The 15,000-nt window shown below is 42.6% G+C and overlaps 1 protein-coding gene across 2 annotated transcripts in view; it reads right to left on the bottom strand.

Annotated features, from left to right (window-relative positions):
• Positions 1 to 2,148: 2,148 nt before the first annotated feature.
• LOC128692003 (transcription factor Sox-2-like) overlaps positions 2,149 to 15,000 on the bottom strand; it is a 35,062-nt gene continuing 22,210 nt past the window's right edge. The window contains exon 5 of one of the 2 annotated variants that reach the window (XM_070085368.1): positions 2,149 to 3,864. In XM_070085368.1, the coding sequence (XP_069941469.1) occupies positions 3,173 to 3,864 (692 nt within the window). In that variant the 3' untranslated portion in view covers positions 2,149 to 3,172. The remainder of the gene's footprint in view (positions 3,865 to 15,000) is intronic. The other variant, XM_070085367.1, reaches the window with a different exon arrangement.

Here is a 15,000-nt window from a genome sequence, read left to right as displayed (position 1 = left end):
CTTCTATCAAATTGTTCAGAAATTTTGCAAAAGTTGACCATTTTGTTCTTTCGTTCAGTGTTATTATGTTGCAGTTTGTTATTTCTTCCAGCCATCAGTTTACAGACAGAAAAATTATCGTGATTTTGAAACTTTTGAAGTTTTCATGATGATTTTGAAACTTTGAAGTTTTCATGATGATTTTGAAACTTTGAAGTTTTCATGATGATTTTGAAACTTTGAAGTTTTCATGATGATTTTGAAACTTTGAAGTTTTCATGATGATTTTGAAACTTTGAAGTTTTCATGATGATTTTGAAACTTTGAAGTTTTCATGATGATTTTGAAACTTTGAAGTTTTCATGATGATTTTGAAACTTTTGAAGTTTTCATGATGATTTTGAAACTTTGAAGTTTTCATGATGATTTTGAAACTTTTGAAGTTTTCATGATGATTTTGAAACTTTGAAGTTTTCATGATGATTTTGAAACTTTGAAGTTTTCATGATGATTTTGAAACTTTTGAAGTTTTCATGATGATTTTGAAACTTTTGAAGTTTTAATGATGATTTTGAAACTTTGAAGTTTTCATGATGATTTTGAAACTTTTGAAGTTTTCATGATGATTTTGAAACTTTTGAAGTTTTCATGATGATTTTGAAACTTGGAAGTTTTCATGATGATTTTGAAACTTTGAAGTTTTCATGATGATTTTGAAACTTTTGAAGTTTTCATGATGATTTTGAAACTTTGAAGTTTTCATGATGATTTTGAAACTTTGAAGTTTTCATGATGATTTTGAAACTTTTGAAGTTTTCATGATGATTTTGAAACTTTTGAAGTTTTAATGATGATTTTGAAACTTTGAAGTTTTCATGATGATTTTGAAACTTGGAAGTTTTCATGATGATTTTGAAACTTTGAAGTTTTCATGATGATTTTGAAACTTGGAAGTTTTCATGATGATTTTGAAACTTTTGAAGTTTTCATGATGATTTTGAAACTTGGAAGTTTTCATGATGATTTTGAAACTTTTGAAGTTTTCATGATGATTTTGAAACTTGGAAGTTTTCATGATGATTTTGAAACTTTGAAGTTTTCATGATGATTTTGAAACTTGGAAGTTTTCATGATGATTTTGAAACTTTTGAAGTTTTCATGATGATTTTGAAACTTTTGAAGTTTTCATGATGATTTTGAAACTTTTGAAGTTTTCATGATGATTTTGAAACTTTTGAAGTTTTCATGATGATTTTGAAACTTTTGAAGTTTTCATGATGATTTTGAAACTTGGAAGTTTTCATGATGATTTTGAAACTTTGAAGTTTTCATGATGATTTTGAAACTTTTGAAGTTTTCATGATGATTTTGAAACTTTGAAGTTTTCATGATGATTTTGAAACTTTGAAGTTTTCATGATGATTTTGAAACTTTTGAAGTTTTCATGATGATTTTGAAACTTTTGAAGTTTTAATGATGATTTTGAAACTTTGAAGTTTTCATGATGATTTTGAAACTTGGAAGTTTTCATGATGATTTTGAAACTTTGAAGTTTTCATGATGATTTTGAAACTGAAGTTTGACATTTACTAATGTCAAAATTATCTTTAATGGGATTTAGAAACGCCAAAGTTTTCATCAGAGTTAGAAACGTTGGACTTATCTTTACGAGGATTTATAAATGTCAAAGTTGTATTCAAATGTATTTAGAAACGTCAAATTTATTTTCAAAAAAAGGATTTAGAAACGTCAGACTTATTTTGTTAAGGTTTAGAAACGTCAGACTTATTTTGTTAGGATTTAGAAGCGTCAGACTTATTTTGTTAGGATTTAGAAGCGTCAGACTTATTTTGTTAGGGTTTAGAAGCGTCAGACTTATTTTGTTAAGGTTTAGAAACGTCAGACTTATTTTATTAAGCTTTAGAAACGTCAGACTTATTTTATTAAGCTTTAGAAACGTCAGACTTATTTTATTAGGGTTTAGTAACGCCAGACTTATTTTGTTAAGGTTTAGAAACGTCAGACTTATTTTATTAAGGTTAAGAAACGTCAGACTTATTTTATTAGGGTTTAGAAAGATCAGACTTATTTTTAGAAACAATTAGAGAAGTTATGGTAAGGATTCAACGAATACAAAGCTCAGTGGTGTTTATTAAATTTATTGAATACATAACTACAAGAAGAGAACCTGGCACCATCTTGAGTGTGTGCTCAGTGTCTCGCAGCTGTCTGCCACCACCACCATCACCACCACCTGCCTGAACCAGTGGTTGGCACCACCACCACCACCTGCCTGAACCAGTGGTTGGCACCACCACCACCCCTGCCTGAACCAGTGGGTGGAAGCACCACCACCTGCCTGAACAAGTGGTTGGAAGCACCACCACCACCACCTGCTTGAACGAGCGGTTGGAAGCACTACCACCTGCCTGAACAAGTGCTTGGCACCACCACCACATGCCGTGGGGAAGATCATGCGAGTGGTGGCACTACAGTTAGGAACATTACTGGGCAGAAAGAGCACTAATTTCCAGCTCTCGTCGGGAACTATGCAACAAATAACACAACATCAATAAAAAAAGCAATCTATGTACTTAAAAACATTCCACTTCCTCCCGAGAGTCCTCAAGTACACGGTACTGTGGCCTGTCCAGGGGCGCGGTGGCACTCTACGGCTCTTTTGTGGGCACTTTTGCCTCGAGGATCCTTCCAGGAGCACTACTGGGGCACTATGAAACTAGGGTAGACACCGGTGCTCACACGGACCAGTGCTGACTGGTATTATCATCACGCAAGTCTTTGTAGACGCCACGAAGTCTTGAGTGATGATAATCCCAGTCACGCAAGGTTTCGTGACTGGTATTACCACCACGCAAGGCTTCGTGGTGTCTCAAGATATTTTCTACTAAACACTGTCAGTTCCAGCGCTGATCGCTGGCCCTCCCAGTCGCTCCTTGAAATTGTACTGTGGACAGGAACTCTTTTTTTGTAAGCATCAACCAACAAGAACAACAGCAACACCCAGGCACTTGCATAAATAAGTGAAAGACGTCTAACATGGCGATATTTACATATTTACAACACCCTCCCCCTTCGACTACTTATTTACAGGAAGGGAGAAGCTACTGTGGCCCAGCCCGGAGGGGTTGCGGCAGTTCGACCCCTCCTAGAGCAACGTATCTTGTACCATCTCCTAAAAGATGACTGAGAGAGGCCTCCTGTAGTCTGTGCCTACAGGTGGGTACTGGGCGTTGGTGTACGAGGGCATTTGTGAGGGCTGCAGGAGGCCAGCCATTGTGGATGGCACGCCCTGGCTTAGGGCCGCCGAGGGCTGGAAGGCTGACGTGCTGGCAGCCTGACTGTAGTAGTTACTAAGGGCTCCGGCAGCTGAGCCGTACCCACCCATGGTACCCGGGTTGACGGTTCCAACGCCCGGCGAGGCGCTCTTCATCTCGGTATCCTTGGGTTCCTGCGACAGCTTTTCCAGATATGAGGTCGGTTTCTCCAGACCGTACTTGTCAGAGAGGTACTTGCTACTGTCCAGGTACGACTTAGCTGCCTCGTAACCTCCGACAGCTGCTGATGCGGCGGCGGCGGCAGCGGCAGCCTTACTGCTGTCACCATATTTAGGGTCGCTTGCGGCGGCAGCTGCGGCTGAGCCATACATGCTCATCGGGTAGCCGGAGGAGCCGCTCATGTAGCTGCTGTACTTGGTAGCGTCGTAGCCGTAGCCCACGGGGCTAGCCTGTGACACCTGTGTAGTCAGCTGCTGCTGGGCTGCGGCGGCTGCGGCAGCAGCGGCGGCCATGTGTGCCGCGGTGATAGAGCCGTAGTTAGCGGCAGCGGCGCTGGCGGAGTAGTAGGGAGACAGCTGCGACGGGAACCCTGAAGAGGACCGAAAGAAAACTTAGTGTCAGCATTTAATACACAGTGAAAAAATACTCCAGATACAGAGAATAATGTATTATATATAGTGAAAAATACTCCAGACACAGAGAGAAATACTCCAGAGAAAATAATCCAGCCGTTGCGAGAAAACTCCTGAGAAAATACATCAGCCATAGGGAAAGAAAAGCTTCATAGGGGGAAAATACTCCAGACACTGAGAAAAATATTTCAGATATAGGAAAAAATTACAAACAGACAGATAATAAATACTCCAGATAGGGAAAAAATACATCATACATAGCGAAAATTACATTAGACAACAGAGAAAAATACAGCAGACACGAGGAGGATGAGGGGGGGGGGAAGGGATGAGTGGGAACAGAAGTTTAACGTATGTAAGCACGTGGCGGCATAGAAATGAGTTTCCGGAGAGAGAGAGAGAGAGAGAGAGAGAGAGAGAGAGAGAGAGAGAGAGACAGACAGACAGACAGAGAGACAGAGACAGAGAGACAGAGAGACAGAGAGACAGAGAGACAGACAGACAGACAGACAGACAGACAGACAGACAGACAGACAGACAGACAGACAGACAGACAGACAGACAGAGACAGAGAGAGAGAGAGGTATCCTTAAGGGGGAAACAGGAGGTGAAGCAGGATTTTCCCATTAATACCTCCCCTCCCCTTTACCATCCCCTTCCCCCTTTATCATTCCCTCCCCCTTTACCATCCTGTTCCCTCCTTTACCATCCCAATCCCCCGGAACCATCCTTCTCCCCTTTAATTCTCCTTCCCTTTTGCCATCCCTCTTCCCTCTACCGTCCCCACCTCCATTACCATCCCCCCTTTTACCTTCCCTTAACCATCCCCCTTTACCACCCCCTTCCCCTAAACAGGGGCAGCCACAAAGGGACACACTCAGGAGTCTCAACACGCGATTGTCTCACACTGCTGAGTAATTATCTCCCTTGCTAATGGAATTAAATAGGTTGCTGGAGGCCAGGCCCTGGCTTACCCACTGTGTTACCCTACCCATTGTGTTGGCCTACCCACTGTGTTACCCTACCCATTGTGTTGGCCTACCCACTGTGTTACCCTACCCACTGTTGCCCTACCCATTGTGCTGGCCTACCCACTGTGTTGCCCTACCCACTGTGCTGGCCTACCCACTGTGTTGCCCTACCCATTGTGCTGGCCTACCCACTGTGTTACCCTACCCACTGTGCTGGCCTACCCACTGTGTTGCCCTACCCATTGTGCTGGCCTACCCACTGTGTTGCCCTACCCGCTGTGTTACCCTACCCACTGTGTTGCCCTACCTACTGTGTTGCCCTACCCACTGTGTTGCCCTACCTACTGTGCTGGCCTAACCACTGTGTTGCCCTACCCACTGTGCTGACCTACCCACTGTGTTGCCCTACCCGCTGTGTTACCCTACCCACTGTACTGGCCTATCCACTGTGTTGCCCTACCCACTGTGTTGCCCTACCCACTGTGTTGCCCTACCCACTATGTTGCCCTACCCATTGTGCTGGCCTACCCACTGTGTTGCCCTACACACTGTGTTGCCCTACCCACTGTACCGGCCTATCCACTGTGTTGCCCTACCCACTGTGTTGCCCTACCCACTGTGTTGCCCTACCCACTGTGCTGGCCTACCCACTGTTTTGCTCTACCCACTGTGTTGCCCTACCCATTGTACTGGCCTACCCACTGTACTGGTCTACCCACTGTACTGGCCTACCCACTGTGTTGCCCTACCCACTGTACTGGCCTACCCACTGTGTTGCCCTACCCACTGTACTGGCTTACCCATTGTGCTGGCCTACCCACTGTAATGGCCTACCCACTGTACTGGCCTACCCACTGTACTGGCCTACCCACTGTACTGGCCTACCCACTGTAATGGCCTACCCACTGTAATGGCCTACCCGCTGTGTTGCCCTACCCACTGTACTGGCCTACCCACTGCAATGGTCTACCCACTGTACTGGCCTACCCACTGTAATGGTCTGCCCAATGTAATGATCTACCCACTGTGTTGCCCTACCCACTGTGTTGCCCTACCCACTGTGTTGCCCTACTCACTGTGTTGCCCTACCCACTGTGTTGCCCTACCCATTGTACTGGCTTACCCACTGTACTAACCTACCCACTGTAATGGTCTACCCACTGTACTGGCCTACCCACTGTAATGGTCTACCCACTGTACTGGCCTACCCACTGTACTAGCCTACCCACTGTAATGGTCTACCCACTGCACTGGCCTACCCACTGTACTAGCCTACCCACTGTAATGGCCTATCCACTGTACTGGCCTACCCACTGTAATGGTCTACCCACTGTAATGGCCTACCCACTGTAATGGTCTATCCACTGTACTGGCCTACCCACTGTGTCTACCCACTGTACTGTGTTGCCCTACCCACTGTGTTGCCCTACCCACTGTGTTGCCCTACCCACTGTACTGGCTTACCCACTGTACTAACCTACCCACTGTAATGGTCTACCCACTGTACTAGCCTACCCACTGTAATGGTCTACCCACTGCACTGGCCTACCCACTGTACTAGCCTACCCACTGTAATGGCCTATCTACTGTACTGGCCTACCCACTGTAATGGCCTATCCACTGTACTGGCCTACCCACTGTAATGGCCTATCCACTGTACTGGCCTACCCACTGTACTAGCCTACCCACTGTACTAGCCTACCCACTGTAATGGCCTATCCACTGTACTGGCCTACCCACTGTACTAGCCTACCCACTGTACTAGCCTACCCATTGTAATGGCCTATCCACTGTTCTGGCCTACCCACTGTACTCGCCTATCCACTGTACTGGCCTACCCTCTGCAATGGCCTATCCACTGTACTGGACTACCCACTGTACTGGCCTACCCACTGTACTGGCCTACCCACTGTACTGGCCTACCTATTGTGTTACCCTACTCACGGGTCTAGCCTACTCACTCTAGGGGATCTGCATTATAGAGAGAGCAATGATTATAGAGGAAAGACTGTTATAATTATTGAGAGACAGCTATAACTGTAGAGGCAATTTTAATTATAGAGGAGAGACAGAACTGTAATTTTAGAGACAGAGCTGTAATTATAGGTAGCTATAACTATGGAGGACAAGAAATATGCAGGCGGTGCAAAATTATAGGAGACAGAGTTATAATTGTAGAGAGACAAAGTAATAATTATAGAAGAGAGACAGCTATAATTGTAGAAGAGAGCCAGCAGGCAGCTATAATTGTTGAAGAGAGACAGCTATTATTGTTGAAGAAAGACAGCTATAATTGTAGAAGAGAGACAGCAGACAGCTATAATTGTAGAAGAGACCCAGCAGACAGCTATAATTGTTGAAGAGAGACAGCTATAATTGTAAAAGAGAGACAGCTATAATTGTAAAGGAGAGCCAGCAGGCAGCTATAATTGTTGAAGAGAGACAGCTATAATTGTAGAAGAGAGCCAGCAGACAGCTATAATTGTAGAAGAGACCCAGCAGACAGCTATAATTGTTGAAGAGACCCAGCAGACAGCTATAATTGTTGAAGAGAGACAGCTATAATTGTAGAAGAGAGACAGCTGTAATTGTAGAAGAGAGCCAGCAGGCAGCTATAATTGTTGAAGAGAGACAGCTATAATTGTAGAAGAGAGCCAACAGGCAGCTATAATTGTAGAAGAGACCCAGCAGGCAGCTATAATTGTTGAAGAGACAGCTATAATTGTAGAAGCGAGACAGCTATAATTACAGAAGAGAGACAGCTATAATTGTAGAAGAGACCCAGCAGACAGCTATAATTGTTGAAGAGAGACAGCTATAATTGTAGAAGAGAGACAGCTATAATTGTAGAAGAGAAACAGCTATAATTGTAGAAGAGAGACAGCTATAATTGTAGAAGAGAGACAGCTATAATTCTAGAAGAGAGACAGCTATAATTCTAGAAGAGAGACAGCTATAATTGTAGAAGAGAGACAGCTATAATTGTAGAAGAGAGACAGCTATAATTCTAGAAGAGAGACAGCTATAATTCTAGAAGAGAGACAGCTATAATTCTAGAAGAGAGACAGCTATAATTGTAGAAGAGAGACAGCTATAATTGTAGAAGAAAGACAGCTATAATTCTAGAAGAGAGACAGCTATAATTGTAGAAGAGAGACAGCTATAATTGTACAAGAGACAGCTATAATTCTAGAAGAGAGACAGCTATAATTCTAGAAGAAAGACAGCTATAATTGTAGAAGAGAGACAGCTATAATTCTAGAAGAGAGACAGCTATAATTCTAGAAGAGAGACAGCTATAATTCTAGAAGAGAGACAGCTATAATTCTAGAAGAGAGACAGCTATAATTGTAGAAGAGACCCAGCAGACAGCTATAATTGTAGAAGAGAGACAGCTATAATTGTAGAAGAGAGACAGCTATAATTGTAGAAGAGACCCAGCAGACAGCTATAATTCTAGAAGGGAGACAGCTATAATTCTAGAAGAGAGACAGCTATAATTCTAGAAGAGAGACAGCTATAATTCTAGAAGAGAGACAGCTATAATTCTAGAAGAGAGACAGCTATAATTGTAGAAGATAGACAGCTATAATTGTAGAAGAGAGACAGCTATAATTGTAGAAGAGAGACAGCTATAATTGTAGAAGAGAGACAGCTATAATTGTAGAAGAGAGACAGCTATAATTGTAGAAGAGAGACAGCTATAATTCTAGAAGAGAGACAGCTATAATTCTAGAAGAGAGACAGCTATAATTGTAGAAGAGACCCAGCAGACAGCTATAATTCTAGAAGAGAGACAGTTATAATTGTAGAAGAGAGACAGCTATAATTCTAGAAGAGAGACAGCTATAATTCTAGAAGAGAGACAGCTATAATTGTAGAAGAGAGACAGCTATAATTCTAGAAGAGAGAGCTATAATTCTAGAAGAGAGACAGCTATAATTGTAGAAGAGAGACATCTATAATTCTAGAAGAGAGACAGCTATAATTGTAGAAGAGAAACAGCTATAATTCTAGAAGAGAGACAGCTATAATTGTAGAAGAGAAACAGCTATAATTCTAGAAGAGAGACAGCTATAATTCTAGAAGAGAGACAGCTATAATTCTAGAAGAGAGACAGCTATAATTCTAGAAGAGAGACAGCTATAATTCTAGAAGAGAGACAGCTATAATTCTAGAAGAGAGACAGCTATAATTGTAGAAGAGAGACAATTATAATTATAGAGATCAATAATTATAGAGAAGAGACAAAGATATAATTTTGATTAAAGACACAAGCAAAAATATATGTAAAAGACTGAGGCTTAAAACTTTAATAATAATAATAATAATAATAATAATAATAATAATAATAATAATAATAATAATAATAATAATAATAATAATAATAATAATAATAATTAAAATGATAATAATGAAAAGGAAATCACTAGATAATAAAATGTTACATCAAGGAAAGATTAATTATCTTCCAGACTGGAGGAATATCTGTGTATGTGAATGCATTTTGTTGTATTATCGAGGAGCATCATGTATACAAATACACTGTGTTGCATTTTTGGGCAATATCGATGTATCTGTATACATTTTGTTCCACATCTATAATCTAAATACACGTGCACTAAAGGCTTATATGCGATGGATAATTTATGGTGGGTTCGTGCCCAAATTAATGATAGAAAGTGCCAATAACTGGAGTGATTTATTATAGAAGAGGCGGCAGGTACAGCAAGTATTGTGTCAAGTGTAATAACTGACTTAATACGCAGAGGATAAGTTTGTATAGTGGTGTATGGTAGGGTGTTAGATGTATGGTAGGGTGTTAGGTGTATGGTAGGGTGTTAGATGTATGGTAGGGTGTTAGGTGTATGGTAGGGTGTTAGGTGTATGGTAGGGTGTTAGATGTATGGTAGGGTGCTAGGTGTATGGTAGAGTGTTAGGTGTATGGTAGGGTGTTAGATGTATGGTAGGGTGTTAGGTGTATGGTAGGGTGTTAGATGTATGGTAGGGTGTTAGGTGTATGGTAGGGTGTTAGGTGTATGGTAGGGTGTTAGATGTATGGTAGGGTGCTAGGTGTATGGTAGAGTGTTAGGTGTATGGTAGGGTGTTAGGTGTATGGTAGGGTGTTAGGTGTATGGTAGGGTGTTAGGTGTATGGTAGGGTGTTAGGTGTATGGTAGGATGTTAGGTGTATGGTAGGGTGTTAGATGTATGGTAGGGTGTTAGATGTATGGTAGGGTGTTAGATGTATGGTAGGGTGTTAGGTGTATGGTAGGGTGTTAGGTGTATGGTAGGGTGTTAGGTGTATGGTAGGATGTTAGGTGTATGGTAGGGTGTTAGATGTATGGTAGGGTGTTAGGTGTATGGTAGGATGTTAGGTGTATGGTAGGGTGTTAGATGTATGGTAGGGTGTTAGGTGTATGGTAGGATGTTAGGTGTATGGTAGGGTGTTAGACGTATGGTAGGGTGTTAGGTGTATGGTAGGATGTTAGGTGTATGGTAGGGTGTTAGATGTATGGTAGGGTGTTAGGTGTATGGTAGGATGTTAGGTGTATGGTAGGGTGTTAGACGTATGGTAGGGTGTTAGGTGTATGGTAGGATGTTAGGTGTATGGTAGGGTGTTAGATGTATGGTAGGGTGTTAGGTGTATGGTAGGATGTTAGGTGTATGGTAGGGTGTTAGATGTATGGTAGGGTGTTAGGTGTATGGTAGGATGTTAAGTGTATGGTAGGATGTTAGGTGTATGGTAGGGTGTTAGATGTATGGTAGGGTGTTAGGTGTATGGTAGGATGTTAGGTGTATGGTAGGGTGTTAGATGTATGGTAGAGTGTTAGGTGTATGGTAGGGTGTTAGGTGTATGGTAGGATGTTAGGTGTATGGTAGGATGTTAGGTGTATGGTAGGATGTTAGATGTATGGTAGGGTGTTAGATGTATGGTAGGGTGTTAGGTGTATGGTAGGGTGTTAGGTTTATGGTAGGGTGTTAGGTGTATGGTAGGATGTTAGGTGTATGGTAGGATGTTAGGTGTATGGTAGGGTGTTAGATGTATGGTAGGGTGTTAGGTGTATGGTAGGATGTTAGGTGTATGGTAGGGTGTTAGATGTATGGTAGGGTGTTAGGTGTATGGTAGGATGTTAGGTGTATGGTAGGGTGTTAGATGTATGGTAGGGTGTTAGGTGTATGGTAGGATGTTAGGTGTATGGTAGGGTGTTAGACGTATGGTAGGGTGTTAGGTGTATGGTAGGATGTTAGGTGTATGGTAGGGTGTTAGATGTATGGTAGGGTGTTAGGTGTATGGTAGGATGTTAGGTGTATGGTAGGGTGTTAGGTGTATGGTAGGGTGTTAGGTGTATGGTAGGATGTTAGGTGTATGGTAGGATGTTAGGTGTATGGTAGGGTGTTAGATGTATGGTAGGGTGTTAGGTGTATGGTAGGATGTTAGGTGTATGGTAGGGTGTTAGATGTATGGTAGGGTGTTAGGTGTATGGTAGGATGTTAGGTGTATGGTAGGGTGTTAGATGTATGGTAGGGTGTTAGGTGTATGGTAGGATGTTAGGTGTATGGTAGGGTGTTAGACGTATGGTAGGGTATTAGGTGTATGGTAGGATGTTAGGTGTATGGTAGGGTGTTAGATGTATGGTAGGGTGTTAGGTGTATGGTAGGATGTTAGGTGTATGGTAGGGTGTTAGATGTATGGTAGGGTGTTAGGTGTATGGTAGGATGTTAAGTGTATGGTAGGATGTTAGGTGTATGGTAGGGTGTTAGATGTATGGTAGGGTGTTAGGTGTATGGTAGGATGTTAGGTGTATGGTAGGGTGTTAGATGTATGGTAGGGTGTTAGGTGTATGGTAGGATGTTAGGTGTATGGTAGGATGTTAGGTGTATGGTAGGGTGTTAGATGTATGGTAGGGTGTTAGATGTATGGTAGGGTGTTAGATGTATGGTAGGGTGTTAGATGTATGGTAGGGTGTTAGATGTATGGTAGGGTGTTAGATGTATGGTAGGGTGTTAGGTGTATGGTAGGGTGTTAGATGTATGGTAGGGTGTTAGATGTATGGTAGGGTGTTAGATGCATGGTAGGGTGTTAGATGCATGGTAGGGTGTTAGGTGTATGGTAGGGAGTTAGGTGTATGGTAGGGTGTTAGATGTATGGTAGGGTGTTAGATGTATGGTAGGGTGTTAGATGTATGGTAGGGTGTTAGATGTATGGTAGGGTGTTGGGTGTATGGTAGGGTGTTAGGTGTATGGTAGGATGTTAGGTGTATGGTAGGGTGTTAGATGTATGGTAGGGTGTTAGGTGTATGGTAGGATGTTAGGTGTATGGTAGGGTGTTAGATGTATGGTAGGGTGTTAGGTGTATGGTAGGATGTTAGGTGTATGGTAGGGTGTTAGACGTATGGTAGGGTGTTAGGTGTATGGTAGGATGTTAGGTGTATGGTAGGGTGTTAGATGTATGGTAGGGTGTTAGGTGTATGGTAGGATGTTAGGTGTATGGTAGGGTGTTAGATGTATGGTAGGGTGTTAGGTGTATGGTAGGATGTTAAGTGTATGGTAGGATGTTAGGTGTATGGTAGGGTGTTAGATGTATGGTAGGGTGTTAGGTGTATTGTAGGATGTTAGGTGTATGGTAGGGTGTTAGATGTATGGTAGAGTGTTAGGTGTATGGTAGGGTGTTAGGTGTATGGTAGGATATTAGGTGTATGGTAGGATGTTAGGTGTATGGTAGGATGTTAGATGTATGGTAGGGTGTTAGATGTATGGTAGGGTGTTAGGTGTATGGTAGGGTGTTAGGTTTATGGTAGGGTGTTAGGTGTATGGTAGGATGTTAGGTGTATGGTAGGATGTTAGGTGTATGGTAGGGTGTTAGATGTATGGTAGGGTGTTAGGTGTATGGTAGGATGTTAGGTGTATGGTAGGGTGTTAGATGTATGGTAGGGTGTTAGGTGTATGGTAGGATGTTAGGTGTATGGTAGGGTGTTAGATGTATGGTAGGGTGTTAGGTGTATGGTAGGATGTTAGGTGTATGGTAGGGTGTTAGACGTATGGTAGGGTGTTAGGTGTATGGTAGGATGTTAGGTGTATGGTAGGGTGTTAGATGTATGGTAGGGTGTTAGGTGTATGGTAGGATGTTAGGTGTATGGTAGGGTGTTAGGTGTATGGTAGGGTGTTAGGTGTATGGTAGGGTGTTAGGTGTATGGTAGGGTGTTAGGTGTATGGTAGGGTGTTAGGTGTATGGTAGGGTGTTAGGTGTATGGTAGGGTGTTAGGTGTATGGTAGGGTGTTAGATGTATGGTAGGGTGTTAGGTGTATGGTAGGATGTTAGGTGTATGGTAGGGTGTTAGACGTATGGTAGGGTGTTAGGTGTATGGTAGGATGTTAGGTGTATGGTAGGGTGTTAGATGTATGGTAGGGTGTTAGGGGTATGGTAGGATGTTAGGTGTATGGTAGGGTGTTAGGTGTATGGTAGGGTGTTAGGTGTATGGTAGGATGTTAGGTGTATGGTAGGATGTTAGGTGTATGGTAGGGTGTTAGATGTATGGTAGGGTGTTAGGTGTATGGTAGGATGTTAGGTGTATGGTAGGGTGTTAGATGTATGGTAGGGTGTTAGGTGTATGGTAGGATGTTAGGTGTATGGTAGGGTGTTAGATGTATGGTAGGGTGTTAGGTGTATGGTAGGATGTTAGGTGTATGGTAGGGTGTTAGACGTATGGTAGGGTGTTAGGTGTATGGTAGGATGTTAGGTGTATGGTAGGGTGTTAGATGTATGGTAGGGTGTTAGGTGTATGGTAGGATGTTAGGTGTATGGTAGGGTGTTAGATGTATGGTAGGGTGTTAGGTGTATGGTAGGATGTTAAGTGTATGGTAGGATGTTAGGTGTATGGTAGGGTGTTAGATGTATGGTAGGGTGTTAGGTGTATGGTAGGATGTTAGGTGTATGGTAGGGTGTTAGATGTATGGTAGAGTGTTAGGTGTATGGTAGGGTGTTAGGTGTATGGTAGGATGTTAGGTGTATGGTAGGATGTTAGGTGTATGGTAGGATGTTAGATGTATGGTAGGGTGTTAGATGTGTGGTAGGGTGTTAGGTGTATGGTAGGGTGTTAGGTTTATGGTAGGGTGTTAGGTGTATGGTAGGATGTTAGGTGTATGGTAGGATGTTAGGTGTATGGTAGGGTGTTAGATGTATGGTAGGGTGTTAGGTGTATGGTAGGATGTTAGGTGTATGGTAGGGTGTTAGATGTATGGTAGGGTGTTAGGTGTATGGTAGGATGTTAGGTGTATGGTAGGGTGTTAGATGTATGGTAGGGTGTTAGGTGTATGGTAGGATGTTAGGTGTATGGTAGGGTGTTAGACGTATGGTAGGGTGTTAGGTGTATGGTAGGATGTTAGGTGTATGGTAGGGTGTTAGATGTATGGTAGGGTGTTAGTTGTATGGTAGGATGTTAGGTGTATGGTAGGGTGTTAGGTGTATGGTAGGGTGTTAGGTGTATGGTAGGATGTTAGGTGTATGGTAGGATGTTAGGTGTATGGTAGGGTGTTAGATGTATGGTAGGGTGTTAGGTGTATGGTAGGATGTTAGGTGTATGGTAGGGTGTTAGATGTATGGTAGGGTGTTAGGTGTATGGTAGGATGTTAGGTGTATGGTAGGGTGTTAGATGTATGGTAGGGTGTTAGGTGTATGGTAGGATGTTAGGTGTATGGTAGGGTGTTAGACGTATGGTAGGGTGTTAGGTGTATGGTAGGATGTTAGGTGTATGGTAGGGTGTTAGATGTATGGTAGGGTGTTAGGTGTATGGTAGGATGTTAGGTGTATGGTAGGGTGTTAGATGTATGGTAGGGTGTTAGGTGTATGGTAGGATGTTAAGTGTATGGTAGGATGTTAGGTGTATGGTAGGGTGTTAGATGTATGGTAGGGTGTTAGGTGTATGGTAGGATGTTAGGTGTATGGTAGGGTGTTAGATGTATGGTAGGGTGTTAGGTGTATGGTAGGATGTTAGGTGTATGGTAGGATGTTAGGTGTATGGTAGGGTGTTAGATGTATGGTAGGGTGTTAGATGTATGGTAGGGTGTTAGATGTATGGTAGGGTGTTAGATGTATGGTAGGGTGTTAGATGTATGGTAGGGT

Source organism: Cherax quadricarinatus, chromosome 15 (assembly GCF_038502225.1).
Source record: "Cherax quadricarinatus isolate ZL_2023a chromosome 15, ASM3850222v1, whole genome shotgun sequence".
NCBI lineage: Eukaryota > Metazoa > Arthropoda > Malacostraca > Decapoda > Parastacidae > Cherax > Cherax quadricarinatus.
The sequence above is the reverse complement of the archived record's forward strand: the minus strand, read 5'-3'. Positions and strand labels throughout refer to the sequence as shown.